The following is a 20,702-nucleotide window of genomic DNA, read 5'->3' as shown; positions in this document are numbered from 1 at the left end:
TAATTACTGGGACAAGGCCCCCAGCATACCTTTACATGCAAAACTAAACAGAGAAATACAATGCTTAAACCCCGAATGAGATGGGGATCACCGATAAGCTGGTACGAGTAAATTCTAATGATCAGAAGCGTCGTCCGGTAACTCCGTACCTGCATCGTGAAATACAGGCCTCCGGGCAATAAAAGGGGACGTCAGCACATTGAATGTACTGGTATGTAAAGCAACCGGAAGAAACAACAGGGGACATGGAATAACATGATAAGAACTGAAACTGGAAACTTGGACATGAACATGAGCATGAGTACATATACGTATACATAACATGAGTAAAACATGATAAGTAGGGAGATCATTTCATAAACCGACATATCATATCATATCATATCACCACGTGGGTACGTGGAGTCTGGTACCTCGCCGGACCAGCAGAGCCCCTATACCTTGCCAGGGTATAAGGTAGTAATTTACCACGTGGGTACGTGGAGTCTGGTACCTCGCCGGACCAGCAGAGCCCTCATACCTTGCCTGAGGTAGTAAGGTACCTGATGGATCCATTCAGTGTAAAATTAAGGTATCGTCTTATCTGGGCGGAGCGATCCTTGTCCTACGGTGGCTCCGTAGTTTCAGGCTATCTGAGCCTTCTCGGTAATTTGTGCAACTCCCAAAAACATGAACATAATATAGTTGGCTAAAAAGCCCATGAATTTCGTGAATTTACTTGTACTTGTCTTGAAATCATGATTTCACGAAATGACTTGTAAACATGGGTTCATGCAATAATCTTGTAAACATATCCTTGAGTTATGAGTAATACAATAGTTCATAATCATGTATTTGTAGTTGACTTGAAAACATGTTTATGACTTGCAAAATAACTCATGCAGTTTTGTCACGACCCAACCCCGTGGGCCGCGACCAGTGCCCTATCTGGGCACCTATACGTACCCGATACCCAAATTAGCATATTATCAGAATAATAATATAATAATAACATTAGTGGATGCTACAGAATTTAGCCGAAGAGCAGACTTGGCACACAGAAGCCGATAAGGCTATCATAAAACAAAACATCCCAAACATATGTACAGAACCCACACAGATGTATCCACAGACCTCTACAGAACATATCATAATCCTAAGACGGGACAGGGCCCCGTCATACCCTGAACAAAGTACATATCCAGATAGCAGTGACAGACTGTACCAAAAGATGGGCTCTGTAGAAGAGAGCGCCCCAAAATAGCAGAAATGGGATCCTAAACGTGCGGATCAGCAAACCTGTCGTCTGTACCTGCGCGGCATGAAAACGCAGCCCCCGAAGAAAGGGGGTCAGTACGAAATATGTACTGAATATGTAAAGCGGAATCACAGAAGTCAAATCATAATGATTACAGAAAATGGGTACAAAATCCAGAGTGTCAAATGCATATTTCCAAATCAGACAAAATGTGTACAGAAACATATGTCATATCATATCCGATCCCTGCCACGGGACTCGGCAGACAGAACGTGGTCACCCTCCCGACACTGGTGCCACAATACAGAGGAATCAGAAAAGGGGCGTGGCCCCGTATCATATAATATCATATCAAAATGGCCATAACAGATCAGATCAGAATAGGCGGACATGGCACATCATACTCCACAGACCCATGTACGCGTATACCTGCCCCCTCACATCGGGACGCGGCGAACAATGCAGAGAATTACGCTTGACAACATATCCTGGCCCGGGCTCAGTGGGGGAAACATTGAGGCATCCACGAACGGAGTAGTGAGAAACTAAATGCACTAAAAATACCATATATATATTTCCAGAGACTCAATGAGGCATATCGAATGTCAAATCAAATCAATGAAATCGGACGGAAACATAGTAAGTAAATTTAGATGTCATAACGGGTTACGGAGGCATAATCTATCCGAGATCGTTTTCAAGATTCAAAACAATTTATAAGACTTAATGAAATATTTAAAATAGTTTTTATTTAGTAGATAAAGGAGTAGTTAGAGTATCTCTAACGAAACGCTCGAAGACAAGTCATAGACACATAAAGGGTAAAATTGGAAATAGTGGGCCCACCTCGGGACAAACGAAGCGGTGGGCTCAAATTACGTATTTTAAGCTTATAAAGTCACCTACGGAGGTTCTAGGGACATTCCAAAATTTTCTAGACAATTTGCGGAAGTTTGCACAATTCTTTCAATAAAGCATACTTATAGGGTTCAATTCAATTGAATGAAAAAGGGGTATTTTCAAATGCAGATTCCGATGAGCAGAATACTTTCCGAGGCTCAAATCCGATCCTAGTACACCTAGGACATGCCAAAAGAAGAATCGGGATAGCCTTACATACCTTATATGCTCTTTACGCCTTTCCAAATTCAATTCCCGTTTCGCCCAAAATCTGCAATTGGTCACATTTACCAATTCTCAATTTCCAATCTTTAAGTATTCAATCTTTATTCATAATTGCCTACAGAAATTTGGGCAGCATCTCCCCTATACATATAGCATCCCCGAGAATTTAACTCGGCCAAAACAATCAACAACAACCCAACAACAACATCAACAACAACAACAATCACTATAAACACAATATAACTTAACTAGCTATCTTTCCAACATAATGTCATAACCTTCATTTCAACTTCAATTTCCAAACTAATCCCAATGGTTTCACATTCATCATTAATCTAGATCATCACAATATAATTTGGAAATATTTCATATCATTTCTACGAAATATTCACAAGATATACAAAATATACAAACTTTCCACCAAAACATAATTCACCCAAAACTTCAAATTTTCAACCTACATATTCATAACATATTTCCATCTTCCAATTTCATCAACCATAATCATAATTCACATCTTAACAACTTCATTTCCATAATATCACAAAATCATTCTAAAGTGACATAATCTTCTACATTCCAACTTCAACCAAAATTCATTCAACTTTCATTCCCAATATAATTTTCACCATAACCACAACTAGAATACAACATAAAATTCAACTCATATATGTATACAACATATATACACTCATGGCTACATATATATATATACATACCCACTTTGCAAACTTCCTTATTTCCATAATTTCTACTCATTTCCACATACCACAACATAAACAAACCTTCATAACATAAGAAAAAGGAATTGATTCTTACCTTTTTCTACAACTCCTTCACTTGAACAAGTTGTCAACTTGAAGAAATAAGTGCTCCTTCTTCCAAAACAATTACACCAAGTTGTAAAGGACCCTTAAATTAGTAGGAATACCACAAGAAAATAATTTTTGGAGGAAGATTTGGAGGGGTGAATTTTCTATGGCCAAACCCGAAATGGCCCTTTTTTTTGCTCTTGTTTTGTTTGTTCTTTCTCCTTCTAAGTTTCTTGAATCATCTAAGGGATAATGATCCCTTTATAATTAATTTGCCACATGGAAATTAATTAATTTGGTGGGCTTGGACCAGGTATGGCCGGCCACCCTCTCACCTTGGGCCTAAATTTTTCTTTTCATTTTTTTGGGCCAACTCGGTTGGTCCCGAGTTGGGCCTAGCCCACTGACCTTTCGACCTTAAAACGTCCATATCTCCTTGTACCGACGTCACCTGGGAACCCACGACCTATGGTTGGAAAGATAATTCAATTATCTACAACTTCTACTTCTTGGTATTTTTCCAAATTCCAAACATATAATACCGTTTTTGCCCCCCAAAGTCAGGTCACCCGAAAACGTTTTCTTAAAAATATTCGTTTGGAGGACTTCCACTTTGATTTGGCCCAAGGGTCCTTCTTGAGTTGTGTTTAACTTCACATATGTGATTCATATAATTTGTCACATGTCCCAAAAAAAAAAAAAAAAATCTTGACGTGTGGACCCCACCTCAGCTTACAAATAATCCGACGTTCAAAAATACGGGATGTAACATCCTCCCCCCCTTTAGAACATTCGTCCTCGAATGTTAAATGAATCTTATAGGGTCTTGTAAGCATTTTGGGGAAAATATATCACAAAGTAGAGGCTAGATCTGTCAATACACTTATATTTCGAAAAAGACATTAGTATACCTGTATCCGCGTTTGGTAGCGCCTCCGGGTCCTGTCGACTAGTCAAGGCATAGATGCGGTTCGAAGGACCGCTTGAACTGGGAGCCCCGCCACTACCTCTGCCGCGTCCTGCTGATGTCGACGTACCCTGCCCCGCAGGGCGCATGGCTATCGAAGGAGACGATGACCCAGCGACTGATCTGGTAGGCTGCGCTGCACCTCCCAAATTACCCTTATACGGACACTCTCTCACAGTATGGCCCTGACGGCCACAAGAATAACAAGCACCTGTAGCACGGTAGCACTCTCCAGGGTGGTATCTCCCACAATAAGAACACTGAGGCCTGGGTGGCCTCGTCTGACCGGAACTCCTGTCTACCCGCGAACCTGAAACCCCGGAGCTCTGGCTTGCTCCTAAATACCCTGGGCTATCAAATCTCCTGCCTGAGAACTGCGGAGGTGTGCTCTGTGCCGGCTGGGAAGAATGCCTGCTAGACTGCTGCTGCTGCTGAGGCTGCCCACTCCGAAATTCCTCAAAATACCCAGATGATTTGGCCCTCTTGGGCTGTCTCCGATCCTGACTCCTATCGGGCTGATGACCCCTGTGCCGGTCCTCCATGCCCTGAGCGTGCGCCTGAATCCGGGCAATATCCATATCGGGCTGAGCGGCCAATACCAAGCAACTGTCGACAAAATAACGGTCCAGCCCCATAATATACCTGTGCATCCTGTCAGCCATAGTAGCTACCACAGCAGGTGCATATCGGGCCAATGAGTCGAACTCCATACTGTACTCTCGAACACTGCAGCCCCTCTGTCTCAGCAATAAGAATCTGTCAGCCCTGGCCCGCCGTAACTCCGGAGGCAGAAAATGGCTAAGAAAAGCCTCAGAAAACTCATCCCAGACTGCTGGGGGAGCACCAACGCCTCTGGCTAACTCCCAAGACTCGTACCAATTTGCTGCTACATCATACAACCGGTATGAAGCCAACTCGACTGACTCTGTCGCAGATGCCTTAATCAAATGTAACGTGCGCCGCATCTTCCTGATAAACTCCTCAGGATCCTCCTCGGGCTTTGTCCCGAAGAACTCTGGAGGATTACAGGTCAGGAACTCACGAGCTCTCGAACTGTCACGTCTGTCTGCACGACCATCCCCAAGTCCGTGCTTATGAACCTGCCCTGCTACCAGTCTGGTCAACAACTGGACCGCATCTCTCATAGCCCGATCCTCAGCCCCTGGCTGTGGAGCTGGAGGCTCAGGTACTGGAACCACTGGAGCTACTGGTGGAGCTGCCCCAGACTCCTCTGATGATGAAGACGTAGCAGAGTCTGCTGGCCGGGACGCAATATCACGCATCATCTGAGCAAGGGTCCGAGTACCCTTCTGAGCCCGGCTGGTCTCTCCTACCACGCCCTTTTTCTTCTGGGCAGCCGTCGCCTTTTTCGGAGGCATCACTGAAAGAAAAACAACAACGGATCAGGACAGAATCATCCTAATAGCACAGCTCTATCGCACGATCTAAGATTTCAAAAAAAGAAACACCCTAAATGTCCTGTAGCTTCCTGTTTATAGGTGTGGTGCACAACACACCGATAAACAAGACTCTACTAGACACGGTCTGTGGACATTCCGAGGACGAACCGCTCTGATACCACTTTTGTCACGACCCAACCCCGTGGGCCGCGACCAGTGCCCTATCTGGGCACCTATACGTACCCGATACCCAAATTAGCATATTATCAGAATAATAATATAATAATAACATTAGTGGATGCTACAGAATTTAGCCGAAGAGCAGACTTGGCACACAGAAGCCGATAAGGCTATCATAAAACAAAACATCCCAAACATATGTACAGAACCCACACAGATGTATCCACAGACCTCTACAGAACATATCATAATCATAAGACGGGACAGGGCCCCGTCATACCCTGAACAAAGTACATATCCAGATAGCAGTGACAGACTGTACCAAAAGATGGGCTCTGTAGAAGAGAGCGCCCCAAAATAGCAGAAATGGGATCCTAAACGTGCGGATCAGCAAACCTGTCGTCTGTACCTGCGCGGCATGAAAACGCAGCCCCCGAAGAAAGGGGGTCAGTACGAAATATGTACTGAATATGTAAAGCGGAATCACAGAAGTCAAATCATAATGATTACAGAAAATGGGTACAAAATCCAGAGTGTCAAATGCATATTTCCAAATCAGACAAAATGTGTACAGAAACATATGTCATATCATATCCGATCCCTGCCACGGGACTCGGCAGACAGAACGTGGTCACCCTCCCGACACTGGTGCCACAATACAGAGGAATCAGAAAAGGGGCGTGGCCCCGTATCATATAATATCATATCAAAATGGCCATAACAGATCAGATCAGAATAGGCGGACATGGCACATCATACTCCACAGACCCATGTACGCGTATACCTGCCCCCTCACATCGGGACGCGGCGAACAATGCAGAGAATTACGCTTGACAACATATCCTGGCCCGGGCTCAGTGGGGGAAACATTGAGGCATCCACGAACGGAGTAGTGAGAAACTGAATGCACTAAAAATACCATATATATATTTCCAGAGACTCAATGAGGCATATCGAATGTCAAATCAAATCAATGAAATCGGACGGAAACATAGTAAGTAAATTTAGATGTCATAACAGGTTACGGAGGCATAATCTATCCGAGATCGTTTTCAAGATTCAAAACAATTTATAAGACTTAATGAAATATTTAAAATAGTTTTTATTTAGTAGATAAAGGAGTAGTTAGAGTATCTCTAACGAAACGCTCGAAGACAAGTCATAGACACATAAAGGGTAAAATTGGAAATAGTGGGCCCACCTCGGGACAAACGAAGCGGTGGGCTCAAATTACGTATTTTAAGCTTATAAAGTCACCTACGGAGGTTCTAGGGACATTCCAAAATTTTCTAGACAATTTGCGGAAGTTTGCACAATTCTTTCAATAAAGCATACTTATAGGGTTCAATTCAATTGAATGAAAAAGGGGTATTTTCAAATGCAGATTCCGATGAGCAGAATACTTTCCGAGGCTCAAATCCGATCCTAGTACACCTAGGACATGCCAAAAGAAGAATCGGGATAGCCTTACATACCTTATATGCTCTTTACGCCTTTCCAAATTCAATTCCCGTTTCGCCCAAAATCTGCAATTGGTCACATTTACCAATTCTCAATTTCCAATCTTTAAGTATTCAATCTTTATTCATAATTGCCTACAGAAATTTGGGCAGCATCTCCCCTATACATATAGCATCCCCGAGAATTTAACTCGGCCAAAACAATCAACAACAACCCAACAACAACATCAACAACAACAACAATCACTATAAACACAATATAACTTAACTAGCTATCTTTCCAACATAATGTCATAACCTTCATTTCAACTTCAATTTCCAAACTAATCCCAATGGTTTCACATTCATCATTAATCTAGATCATCACAATATAATTTGGAAATATTTCATATCATTTCTACGAAATATTCACAAGATATACAAAATATACAAACTTTCCACCAAAACATAATTCACCCAAAACTTCAAATTTTCAACCTACATATTCATAACATATTTCCATCTTCCAATTTCATCAACCATAATCATAATTCACATCTTAACAACTTCATTTCCATAATATCACAAAATCATTCTAAAGTGACATAATCTTCTACATTCCAACTTCAACCAAAATTCATTCAACTTTCATTCCCAATATAATTTTCACCATAACCACAACTAGAATACAACATAAAATTCAACTCATATATGTATACAACATATATACACTCATGGCTACATATATATATATACATACCCACTTTGCAAACTTCCTTATTTCCATAATTTCTACTCATTTCCACATACCACAACATAAACAAACCTTCATAACATAAGAAAAAGGAATTGATTCTTACCTTTTTCTACAACTCCTTCACTTGAACAAGTTGTCAACTTGAAGAAATAAGTGCTCCTTCTTCCAAAACAATTACACCAAGTTGTAAAGGACCCTTAAATTAGTAGGAATACCACAAGAAAATAATTTTTGGAGGAAGATTTGGAGGGGTGAATTTTCTATGGCCAAACCCGAAATGGCCCTTTTTTTTGCTCTTGTTTTGTTTGTTCTTTCTCCTTCTAAGTTTCTTGAATCATCTAAGGGATAATGATCCCTTTATAATTAATTTGCCACATGGAAATTAATTAATTTGGTGGGCTTGGACCAGGTATGGCCGGCCACCCTCTCACCTTGGGCCTAAATTTTTCTTTTCATTTTTTTGGGCCAACTCGGTTGGTCCCGAGTTGGGCCTAGCCCACTGACCTTTCGACCTTAAAACGTCCATATCTCCTTGTACCGACGTCACCTGGGAACCCACGACCTATGGTTGGAAAGATAATTCAATTATCTACAACTTCTACTTCTTGGTATTTTTCCAAATTCCAAACATATAATACCGTTTTTGCCCCCCAAAGTCAGGTCACCCGAAAACGTTTTCTTAAAAATATTCGTTTGGAGGACTTCCACTTTGATTTGGCCCAAGGGTCCTTCTTGAGTTGTGTTTAACTTCACATATGTGATTCATATAATTTGTCACATGTCCCAAAAAAAAAAAAAAAATCTTGACGTGTGGACCCCACCTCAGCTTACAAATAATCCGACGTTCAAAAATACGGGATGTAACAAGTTTCATATGAACATAATGAGAACACATGAGAAAGAATTCATGATTCATGGATTAAGTTAGGATTCCTAATATCCATAATGGAAGGTTAGGAATACAATAACGAACATAGATACGAAACTCGTGTACATACATACATAATTACGGGCTACCAATATGTTGGGTTTAATGCCCTAGGATTTGAACTTCATAGATTTTACGAAACGGATCATGGGGAAAAACGTAGAGGTTCCCACATGTAGATGGAAGTTCTACATACCTTAACCTCCCGTTTTTGAGCGTATCACAATGTCTTTCAATCCCTTCAACTTCAATCTATAGCAATACAAGTCATAGGGATTCTATATTAGCAACCATATCCATGTTTTGTTCATCTAAGCATTTTATCAAACACTTAATAGGCGTGAAGCTTTATAACCCTCATTAATGGTGTTTTCTTCACCAAATCCCCATTCTTTTACTTCTAGCTAATTCTACAATCTCCATTAGATGTAATTAACATCATTTTTCATCAACCATATGAATACAACAATCCCAAGTCAACAATCCAACAATTCTAGCATAATTCATATAATCATCTTCAACAAACCCAATTATTATTCTCCCAAGAATTCATCAACTCACAACTACAAGTGAATAGGGAGTAGAAATATTACCTTTTGGGTAGTCACCACGAAATCAACACCCCCAAGTCCGATCTTTAGCTTAAAATGATGACCACAACTTGTACTACAAATTATCCTTCACGAACTTTGGGATTTGGGGCCTTAAAATTGGTTGATTTTCTCTTTCTTCTCTCTAGATTCCCTTCTCTCTCACTTCCTCTCTCTAAAATCTGAATTTTGGAGAAAAAGTGGGCTGCTAGGGTTTTATTTTCTATATATACCAAGGGGAAAATGGGTTGACCCAACTTGAAAACGGGTCGGGACTGTTCTGTCTTAAAACGTCCATATCTCCCTATCCCGACGACGCCTGTGAACCCACAACCTATGGTTGGAAAGGTATTTCAATTATCTACAACTTTCATTCTTTGAGTTTTCCCAAATTCTCAACTTACGATGGGGTTATGGCCTCCCGAAGTCAGGTGACCCGAAACTCAACTGCGGACCAAAACACGCCCATGTTACGGTCCCGTAACACAAGGGATGGACCGTAACGTGGCGTCATACCTTGTCGAAAATTTCCAGAAAGTTTCTGGAAATTCTCCCTGTGTTACGGTACGCTGTTACGGTCCGTAACACAACACAAGGGACGGACCGTATCTTGGGACCGTATCGTGAACGAAATTTCCAGTGAGGTTCTGGAAATTTCGTCTGTGTTACGGCTCACTGTAACACGAGTTACGGCCCGTAACATGAGTTACGGTCCGTAACGTCACCGTAACGTAGACGAATTTTCCAGCGAACAGGCTTCAGTCAAATGGGCATAACTCTTTGCACAGATGTCCGTTTAATCCCCATAATATTCCGTTTACCACTAAATAGAAAAATCAAAAATATTTTGATAGGCTTCGAATTGTTCAAATCTATTTTGAAGTGAAAAAATAATTTGGTATACTATGTATATGAAGTAATCAACTCTAAAAAATTCTTCAGGAGACTTTGAGATTTCATTGTCAACATTTTTATCAAAGTGTTTATTTCTATATATAACACGTTCACTATGAAATTCATATTCTATATTCATGATCTCAGATGCAATTTCTTTAGAATCATAGCTAAAAATCAAGAAAGGAAGTAAAATGTATTAATCTTTGATTGAAAAAGGTAAAAAGGAGAAAATAATAATTATCTTGTCACATCTCTTCCACAAATTTTGTGTGTATACGCTATAGGCCTACTTTTTTGTCAAATCAAAGTTTAAATGCCATTTTTTCCTTTCAATGAAACAGTGTAATACTTCTTTCTTTTTTAAATGGCCGAATACATATAGAGGCCCTTAAATTCAATTTAACAGGAATAAAAATTAATTCAAGTGTCTAAGAGGAAAATTGTGACAAGTTTAAGAGCCTCCGTATATATTTAGCCTTAAAAAAAAATATATATGTACGTTATTATATTTGTGTTTCACCGAGTAGCCGGCCCTGGACCTACCATCACATAAAATAAGACGAAAGGAATAATATATTGGATATATCCATTGGGCGTATTTGTGGGACATGAATTAGTAAAACTTGCCGAAGAAGAAGCGTTATAGGCCTTTACGTCAACAAAATAACTGATATTTATAGCGAAATAAGCAGTTATTAGGGTTTTTATTATAGCTTTCAAGTTTATACTTATCAAAATCACAAAGCCATGGCAAAACAAAACGAAGAGAAGATTGATTATTGTGCACAAGTTACTACTCGTATTCTTCTAAAGGAGATGCAAAAGGAGTTTAAAAAAACTAAAAATTGTAATACTAACATATTACTCTCTCCACTATCTTTTCATGCTGTACTGAGCATGACAGCAGCCGGCGCAACGGGAGATACATTGAATCAGATGCTTCGGTTTCTTGGTGTTAGCGATATCGATGATTTAAATTCAAAGTTCTTAAATATGACTGATGTTCTTGAGAGCAATAGTGGTGGTCTTGATTTGAGTTTCTTTAACGGAATGTGGGTGGCTCATAAGCATAAACTGAGAGACTCTTTCAAACAATTAGCCACCACTCTCTATAAAACTGAGCCTAGAGTTGTTGATTTTGAACGCAAGGTGAGTGTTCTGTTTAATCTTTTGAAGCCTTAATTTCCTTTATATTGTGTAGATGGTTGTTATTGTTTCGTAATGTATTGTACTATATCGTATTGTGTTGTATTGTATTGAATTGTACTGTATTGTTTTGATGAATATCATGTTTGGATAGATTGTATTGTTTCCCGTCTTACATACATGGACGGAGCTAGCATAGTATTCGGGGATTCGGCTGAGCCCAATAACTTTGATTTAAACTCAGTATTTATCTTGAAAAATTCATTGAATATGTAAAAGTTGTTAATTTAGAACTCAGTAACTAAAACGAATTAGAACCTCGAACCCAGAAGCTTTGAATCCTGGTTCCGCCCTCTGGTTACACCATGTTAGACATGAGCAATTTGAAGGATAAACCTACAAGAAAAATATGTTGAGAAGTGATTAAAAAATATTTGACCAAGCCTTTAGGAGTTTGCTAGTTAGTTTCCTTTATTCAAGCAAGTTTAGCTATTGCTGCAGATAATTAGCAAATCAGTGGGTTACTGAACCTAGATTTTAATATTTTCAGTTTCATTGTAAGCCTATTTATGGGCAGTCTTGTTCGCTTAATTTGAAGTATCAGAAATACAAAGAATTGTAGTAGCTTTCATGTCGTTAGCTTTATTCTGTTTACTTTCTCCTTAGATTTCCTTTTCTTACCCAACAAAGTAGGGTATGGAGAAGAGCTATCATAAAAAGGTTGATTATTAGATAATAAACAAATGAAAAATGAGAAAAAATAATAAGGTAATGATGCAATCACACCAAATCGGTCGTTACATAAAATGAGGCGTTTTGCCGTTACGTAACTATGGATTTAACAATATGATACAATAAAAATTTAAGTAACAATCAAAACAAACGTTGTATTTAAACTAACAACACAACACAATACAACAGGTAACAACCATTTAAACAAGGTGTTATTCAGCTTATTGGGTTTCTCATTAGATTAGTACATCTTTTTAATCCCTTCACAGAAAAAAGGGGACAGGAAGTTGCTGGTTTAATTTTTTTTCTTGAACTTGCTGTTATAGTGTCAAACATTTCTGCCTAATTTTTTTGATTTCACTGAGACAGCGGGAGATAGACTAAATTTAAGTACTCGAAATTTAGGTGACCTTTGCTTAAAAGATTTGAAGAGAAGTGAAATATTATTGTTATTGGTGTTTAGTTGAGAAATAGTTCTTGAAACAAATTCGCCAAATTTTAGAAGAACTGAATCACAAATGATACTTTTGTTATTCCTGGATCTCGTTGGTCTCTCTGTAGACAGGCGGATCCAGGATTAAGGTTCTTAGCATTAAACTCATTCTTAAAATTATGAGTTGAGACTTTTTATTTATTGTAGTTTTAGTAAATTTTTATACATAAATTTATATTCCGTATCGAAAGTAACAGGTTCAGATGAACCTAGTGCCCGAATGCTGCATCTGCCCCTATCTGGAGACCTTGTGAAATCAGCTTCTTCATGTTGATTTTCTTTGGTTGTTTTAACCACTTGAAAGATGTTTCTCGATGATCAGAATTGATCGATATCACTAATCCCACAAAGGCGTGTTCTTTGGTCTCTGAATTATCATAGACATTATTTCAGCAAACTACTAGTAACTATTAAGAGCTAGAAATACTCTTGCTTAAGTGGAACTAGTAATCCGGTTTCAGTGCACTTCTAGTATTCCTCTGGTACTTGTGTCCTTCCACCACTAGTTCAGGTATCTGGTATCTTTGCCTACTAAAGCCTAGTCAAATGAGAAGATCACTTCTGCTCCAATTTGAACCTCGTACTTTCCCATGGTTTTAAGACTGATTTCATTGATAGATATACCATACTCTTAGGTTCCCATGTCAACCTTTTTACCTTATCTGCAAGCTATTACGTGTACAATGCTGAATTCCATAAATAAATTTAGTTTAATATTAATGTTATGCATGGATTTGTGCATAGCAAATAAACACAATGAATTCATTATGCTGCAGGTAATGGTAGTAGAAGAAGTTAACTTATGGGCTAACATTGCATCAAAAGGCTTGATCACGGAAATTCTAGAGCCCAAGCACATCAATAATAAAACAACGGTCCTTTTCGTAAATGCCCTGTATTTTAAAGGTACATGGAACTTTGATCAAGAAAGTACCATAGACAAAGACTTTTATCTACTCAACGGTGACAAAATCTCAGTTCCCTTCATGACTGGCTGCTACGATTATTCCTATGGATCATTTGAAGGCTATCAAGTGGCTAAAATTCCATATGAAATTGGAAAAAAAGACGATAAAAAAGAGTTCTCTATGTTTATCTTCCTTCCAAATAAAAAAAAGGGGCTGCCTAGCTTATTGGGAAAAGTGAAATCTGATCCCAATTTTTTTACCCAAGACTTCAGGATTCGGTATAAATCACTCGATGCATTCTACATCCCAAAGTTCAAATTCTCGTACACTGCAATGAAACAAGTGAAACAAACAATGAAGGAAATGGGATTGACTCTGCCTTTCAGTAAAAAATGCAAAGAGATAACAGAGATCGTGAAACCTAAGGGGCCATTCTTTATAAACAGGATATTACAAAAAGCATTTATCGAAGTGAATGAGAAGGGCACTGAGGCAGCAGCTGTTACTGTGTTGTCAGATGATGACCTGGGATTTTCTCTGTATGATGAAATAATACCTCTTCCAAGATTTGTAGCAGATCACCCTTTCTTGTTCATGATAAGGGAAGAGGTTTCAAAATTGGTGCTTTTCACTGGAGTTGTACTAAATCCATCAAATGACCATTCAGATGATATTTCATCAAGTGATTCGGATTCGGATGATTATTAAGGACAAAAAAGAGGCATGGGAGTAGTTCTTTTTTAAAATTGCTGGTAATAATTTCAGAACTTTGAGGGTTTAGGTTTTCATTATTGTGTTGATGAAACTGAGTGGATGATTTTCATTTTTCATGCAGACCTTACTAGTCTTTCAGACCTAGAACTTATTTGGTTACTAGTCCTTCCGTCTCATAATAAGTGTCACTTTAGCAAAAAACATGCATATTAAGAAACCAATAAAGCAATGTAAAATTTACCAATTGCCCCTATATAATAAATTAAATTACCTTTTCCTCTTAATCAGTGTTTAAAAGGCAGTTTCAGGGCTGGCCCCGGGGCGGGGCATCGGCAAAATACCCCGGGGCTCACGTGCGGGGCTTAGTTCCTGTGAGACTTACGCCTCAAGCGCCCAACTGTACGCCCTAAACACACCTAATGCCCAACGCTCGGGGCTCGTCTAACAGTTCTTACACAAATTATATGTCAAATTCATTAATTAGAAGCGTTGACCCTAATTCTTTAACAAATGAATGATACTTAATAGTTTTTCATCTATAGAAATAAGAAGATTGGGTATAACTCAAATAACAAGTATCGTGAGGGTTAATATTACTTTATATTTCTTTTAAAAATTCATAACCGAATTGTACATTTTTACTTCTCATTGGTCTATTGTCCTATGTATCAAAATTATCATATTCCATTATTTCGCTATTTGAAAATAATTTTCTTTTTATTCATGAAGGAGTTATCTTTCAATTATAATACCGAGATAAAATGAATAATATGATAGTAATATTGTTTTAAGAAATTGTGATTTTTTCAATGTTTGAAAGTTAAGATGTTATAGTTGATTTGCATTTCATAATACCTTTTTTTTTCTTTTTATGCTTTACCTATTTAAAAGTATTTATTGTAATTATATTATTTTATGAAATATTAAAAATTAAATACCCATGAGGCTTACGCTTCGCTGAGGCATCTGTAAAATGCCCCGCCTTTTAAAACACTGTGCACAAGTAGTAAATCTTTTGACATTGAGAATCCAACAATACCAAGTTACTATGTGGCTTTTTCAATCATCATTTAGATGTTACTTGTTAGTTTTTGTCTAAGGATAGAATTGAAAAAAAACTAGTCAATTTATGTTTTAGTATCTTAAGGTGACACTTATTATGAAACAATTTTTTTTTTATTAAAATGACACCTATTATGAGACGAAGGGAGTATTACAGTGTTTGTCTTATGTGTGTACGTACAAGTGATGAAGTGTTACCTTGAGTTGCCCAAAAGAACCTTTAACGGTGATTGGTAAGTATACGGTATTGTGACGGAAGTTGGCACAATTCATCTTACCTATTTAGTTTGGATAGTTTAAACGATATAATTCTAAAAAAAGAGGAAATATGTTTGTTACTTATGAGTGAAAGTTGTTTTTCTTTACAAATATTAACACTCTCACTCAAATATCACTTGCTTCAACTAATAGTTGGAAGGAAATTGATGTCAACCGCTAAATCATATCATATCATCTCATAGTATAATAAAAGTGGGAAATCTCAAAAGTAAAAAGTTGAATTACCAAATTATTCATCAAATATTAAACATTTTTTTTACCCTTCAAGCAAATAACACCATAATAATATTTTTGTACAAAAATGGAATTACACATCCCAATAAAGATTAAAAAAATTGAAAAAATGAAGAAACAACCCACTCGGATGGCAAGTGTTTATTAATAAGACCCTTGGTTTTCTTATGCAGAAATATAACTAAGCTTGAGTAATTTATGGCCTCTACAATATTAATGAAACAATCATTGTGCACTTAAAAGTGCAAGCTTTCATGTTGTAATGAGTACAGCAATTATATATTGTTGTAAATAAACGTCATGTTCATGAATTAATTCATCAGTTGAAGAAAATCATTAGTTACAAGCGTAATACTACATTTAGTATTATTTTAATGAGTCAAGACTTAGAATTGCTTGAATAATGTAACTGAAAACTCATGCCAGTAAAATCCTATATATGAAGCTCTTGCCAACCGCTTGGTTGCTAAAAAAGTTTAAGAGAATTTGAAAAGTTGGATTGAGTAATTTAAAGTAAATTAATTCAATTAATGAACGTCTGGGAAGCTCTAACATTAAAGTGAATTCTGATTTCGGAAATACCCCTCAAAACAATATATGCTCTATTTTTAACGGGAAAGGGTCATATTTGCCCTTGTACTCCTAGAAATATGTCATATTTATCCTTCGTTATACTTTTTTTTTATATATATATATTTACTCCTACAATCAATACTTTAGGATCATATTTGCCCTTCATCCGTTAAATCTCTATGTCCCACATTTATTTTCCTAGGTGGCGCCTACGTAGATTTCTTTTTCTCCAATTTAAATTGGATCACCCATTTAAAAGAATTTAACCCGCTCACCCAATTAAACCCGACCCATTAATCAAAACAAAATCAAATCCTAATTCCCAGAGCTCCACTCGTCACTACAAGAAAAAATACATCTGGCAACAATTTTTTTTTTGTTGCCATAGATTGATTATTGTTGCAAAAAGTACTTTTGACAACAATTTTTTTTTTGTTATATGAACTTTTCCCAACGGCTGTTATTGCAACAACGTGCAACAATTTTTTTTTTTTTTTTGTTGCCAATTATATTTTGATGGAAGATATTAAAGGCAATTCGAACCTGGTGTTCTCTCCTCTGTCAATTCAAATAATTCTTGGCCTAATTGCCGCCGGCTCAAAGGGACCAACTAGGGACCAGCGGCTCTGTTTCCTCAATTCTCTGTATTATTATATCGTCACTAACGTTTTTGCTGATGGAAGCCCCTTTGGAGGTCCGATTTTGTCCGTTGCTAATGGTGTTTAGATCGACCAATCAACGCCTATTAGGCCTTCTTTTAAGAAGATTGTAAAGAAAGTTTACAAGGCTACTTCAAAATCTGTTGATTTTCGGAACAAGGTTAGTCCTTCAGCTTGTTTGGATGGTCGTTACACCTCGTTTCATAATAATTGTTTTATACAGTATTGTATAGTTCTTCTAATACAACTTTTAGAACTACTCCTATTGTCTGTTGTGGTTTAACATCTTATTGTTGGGGCAAAAGAAAAAGTCTTTATTGTTTGATTTGACTGTATGCATACTCTACCATAAACATTGTTCTCTTTTACATTATGCCCTTACATTTATTATGCTTGTACTTATTATTGATGTTCATATTGTTAATATCTTGTTTTTGAATAATTTCATTAGGAGTTGCATGAGTTTAATAACTTACTATATTCACAACGCGGTCACATCAATCCGTTGGTAACAACAAATTTAACAATGCAATATAGAAAATTGAAGTATCAATCAAAACAAATATTGTATGTAAAGTAACAATAGAGTTGGTAACAACCCTCCAAACAACCAACTCTTGTGCTATTGAATTCTTTCATGACATTGTTCTTGCTGTGGTCGGTTCCATGGATATGAAAATAACTGCAAATGATGCAGATAATTCATATAGTTATGCCAACTAATTTCAGATTATGGTGGGCTTGATCTATCAATCTGCTGAATGGTAGTAAGCTTTTAGTGTATGTATATGTGCTAATTCTCTTGTACTCTCTGTTTCTCTGTTTGTCTTGACATTTGATTAATGCTAATGAAGCTGCTGACGAAGTCAATAAGTGGGCCAGAGAGAAGACAATGGTCTCATTAAACAGATTCTTCCTTGCGGCGCAGTCGACAACGAGACAAGGCTCATCTTAGCCAATGCCCTTTATTTTAAAGGACTATGGGATGAGAAATTCAATGCTTTAGAAACGAAAGACCATGAATTTCATCTCCTCAATGGAGGGTCTATTCGAGCACCCTTCATGACTAGCAGCAAGAAGCAATACATAAAGAGTCTTTAAGGGCTATAAAGTGTTGCGGCTTCACTATAAAAAGTGCATGGACATGCGTCGGCTTCTGCATGTATATAATTCTCCCAGATGCAAATGATGGATTACCAGCTTTAATGGACAAAATCAGTTCGAAACCTGGATTCTTAAATCGCCACGTTCCATCTACAGAAGTCAGAGTAGGCAAGTTTCTTATCCCTAAATTCAAAACAACTTTTGGGTTTGAAGTTTCTAATGTTCTAAAGGGACTTGGCCTCACATTGCCTTTCTCTGGTGGTGGTCTCAAAAAGATGGTGGATTCCGCTCAAGCTGAGAAGCTGTTTGTCTCGGAGATGTTTCAGCAGCCCTTCATTGAGGTAAATGAAGAAGGAACCGAAGCTGCAGCTGTTACTGCTGCACGTTCAATACCGGTCTGCTTTATAGTTGAGGAGCCAGAAGATTTTGTTGCGGATCATCCATTCCTGTTCCTTATAAGAGACGAATCTACTAGAGTGGGTGTTGTTCATCGGGAGCGTGTTGAATTCTCTTGCTGGTTAGCCTACTCAAGCAACAAAGAATGATTTTGCTTAATGCACTTTGACCTGATACCGTATTCAAGAGTGACTTACGATTTTGATTAATTTAATTTATTTTTTTTAGCTTTTTCTTTTTTCTTGTAACGACCTAGGTTCCAAATTCAGATTAATTCATAGGTCGACGTTTTTGGTACATCAGAAGATTAAATTACAAGGAGGAAGGAGACATCTGACATTACCTCCTTATAAGTTATACCTATAATGAGAAAGGACATGTCTATTCTTTTACATAATTCATTTATATGAATTGATACATTCAACAAAATGGAAGGTCAGATAGAAAAAAATTGGAAAATGATTTTGTAAGGTAAAACAATTTTCAGAGGAAGAAAAAAAAAAGAAGAAGAAGAAGAATTATTTATGTTATACCAGATACACCATAAAAAAGAATAAGTAACTATTTGCTTAATTCGGATGCCATAATATCACTCTTATTTACTATTAGGAAACAGAATGTATTGATTCTCTTGTTAGACAGAATGCATTGATTCTCTTGTTAGGCTACGAACAATATTTGGTCCTCTTCTTTCTGAGCTTTCTCCATATTCTATATTTGCACACGAAGAAGTTGGCTTACTTTTCAAGCTACGTGCTTCAATCTCAACTCTTCGTGTTTCAATCAATTATCCGATCAATAAATAAACATATCTTGACTTACTTGTTGAAAGTGAGTGTTACATGTGTTCACTTCCTCTGTTCCTTCTTGTATATGAACGCAATCTTCTGAGGAAGCTTAATGTGATCATATAGGGGTGTCAAATGAGTGGATTGGGCTGAAATTGGTCCAATCAAAATGGGCTAAGGTAACAAATGGGTTGGGCTAACATTGATCCAAAATTACTTGGGCTGAAATGGGCTAAAAATTAGCTGGGTCCCAAATTGACCCAGTTTTTTTTTAATGGGTTTCCTTTCTAGAGACACATTTTTCTAGGGAAATATTTTCGCGGATTTTTCGTGACAAATATTTTCGGGGAAAACTTTTTCATGAAAAATATTTTCCTTCATATGAAACACACCACAAATTTATAAGATACAAGTGAATACATAGAATAAAATAATCTCAAGAAATAAACCCAAATTTAAGTAAGTCTTAATAATGAGCTAGATTGGGCTGGTATTGGGCTAAGTTGGACATCACTTTAAAATGGTCTATATTGGGTTGGGCTAAAATTAGCTCAATGTAAAATTATCTTGAGCCCAACCCATAAAATTTTAAGCAGATTGGGTGTTACGTCCCGTATTTTTATACATTGGGACAACCCGGATTAACTATGATAATGTAAGGCCAAGACCATTCCGGGATTTGAAGTCGGGACTTTTGACCATTTGATTTTATTTTGAGACATAAGTTGTATATAAAATTGTTGGCATTACACATAAGTTTTAGTATGTTAATATGAATGGAAATCATGAAATATTGTATGTTGGAAGTGGGTTGTGTGAAGGGTGGTCTAGTCGTGCAAATGGGTGTTGAAAAATTGAATTGATGATTAATTGTTTGTAGCCTATTTGATTGTTGTAGAGAGGAGAAGAGAATAAAAATCATTGAAATATATATATGTGTAATGATAGATGAACATGGGTCATGCTATATGCCAAAGAACACACTAATGTCGCTTAGCGTTTTAATGGTTGTTGTGATGACTTCTAGTTTGGAAATGAAAGTTTAATGTCCCAAAGTGATTTGGTGAATTGTTACGGGCTGATTTGAGGCTTATTGTGCGTTTGGCGTAATTTGTATATCCATGAAAATGATATCGTTATATTGTAAATTGTCGATACAAATCATGAATTGAAAATGAGGAATGTGTAAAAAGGGGCTGTTCTCAGTTGGGACTGTTTTCGGCCAACTTGGAGAAGTTGTTGGATTATTGGAAATATTATGTGAATCGTTTAGAATGTTCTT

At 37.4% G+C, this 20,702-nt stretch overlaps 1 protein-coding gene and 1 pseudogene across 1 annotated transcript; both read left to right on the top strand.

Annotated features, from left to right (window-relative positions):
- The first annotated feature begins 11,072 nt into the window (after positions 1–11,072).
- LOC132623460 (serpin-ZX-like) lies at positions 11,073–14,556 on the top strand. The gene is made up of 2 exons (XM_060338218.1): positions 11,073–11,481; positions 13,480–14,556. The coding sequence occupies exons 1-2, from the start codon at positions 11,080–11,082 to the stop codon at positions 14,317–14,319; spliced, it is 1,242 nt and encodes a 413-aa protein (XP_060194201.1). The 5' UTR covers positions 11,073–11,079; the 3' UTR covers positions 14,320–14,556.
- A 2,091-nt stretch (positions 14,557–16,647) lies between these two features.
- On the top strand, positions 16,648–19,363 carry LOC132629120 (serpin-ZX-like; annotated as a pseudogene).
- Positions 19,364–20,702: the final 1,339 nt, after the last annotated feature.

Source organism: Lycium barbarum, chromosome 2 (assembly GCF_019175385.1).
Source record: "Lycium barbarum isolate Lr01 chromosome 2, ASM1917538v2, whole genome shotgun sequence".
NCBI lineage: Eukaryota > Viridiplantae > Streptophyta > Magnoliopsida > Solanales > Solanaceae > Lycium > Lycium barbarum.
This window is presented reverse-complemented; position numbering and strand designations above follow the sequence as displayed.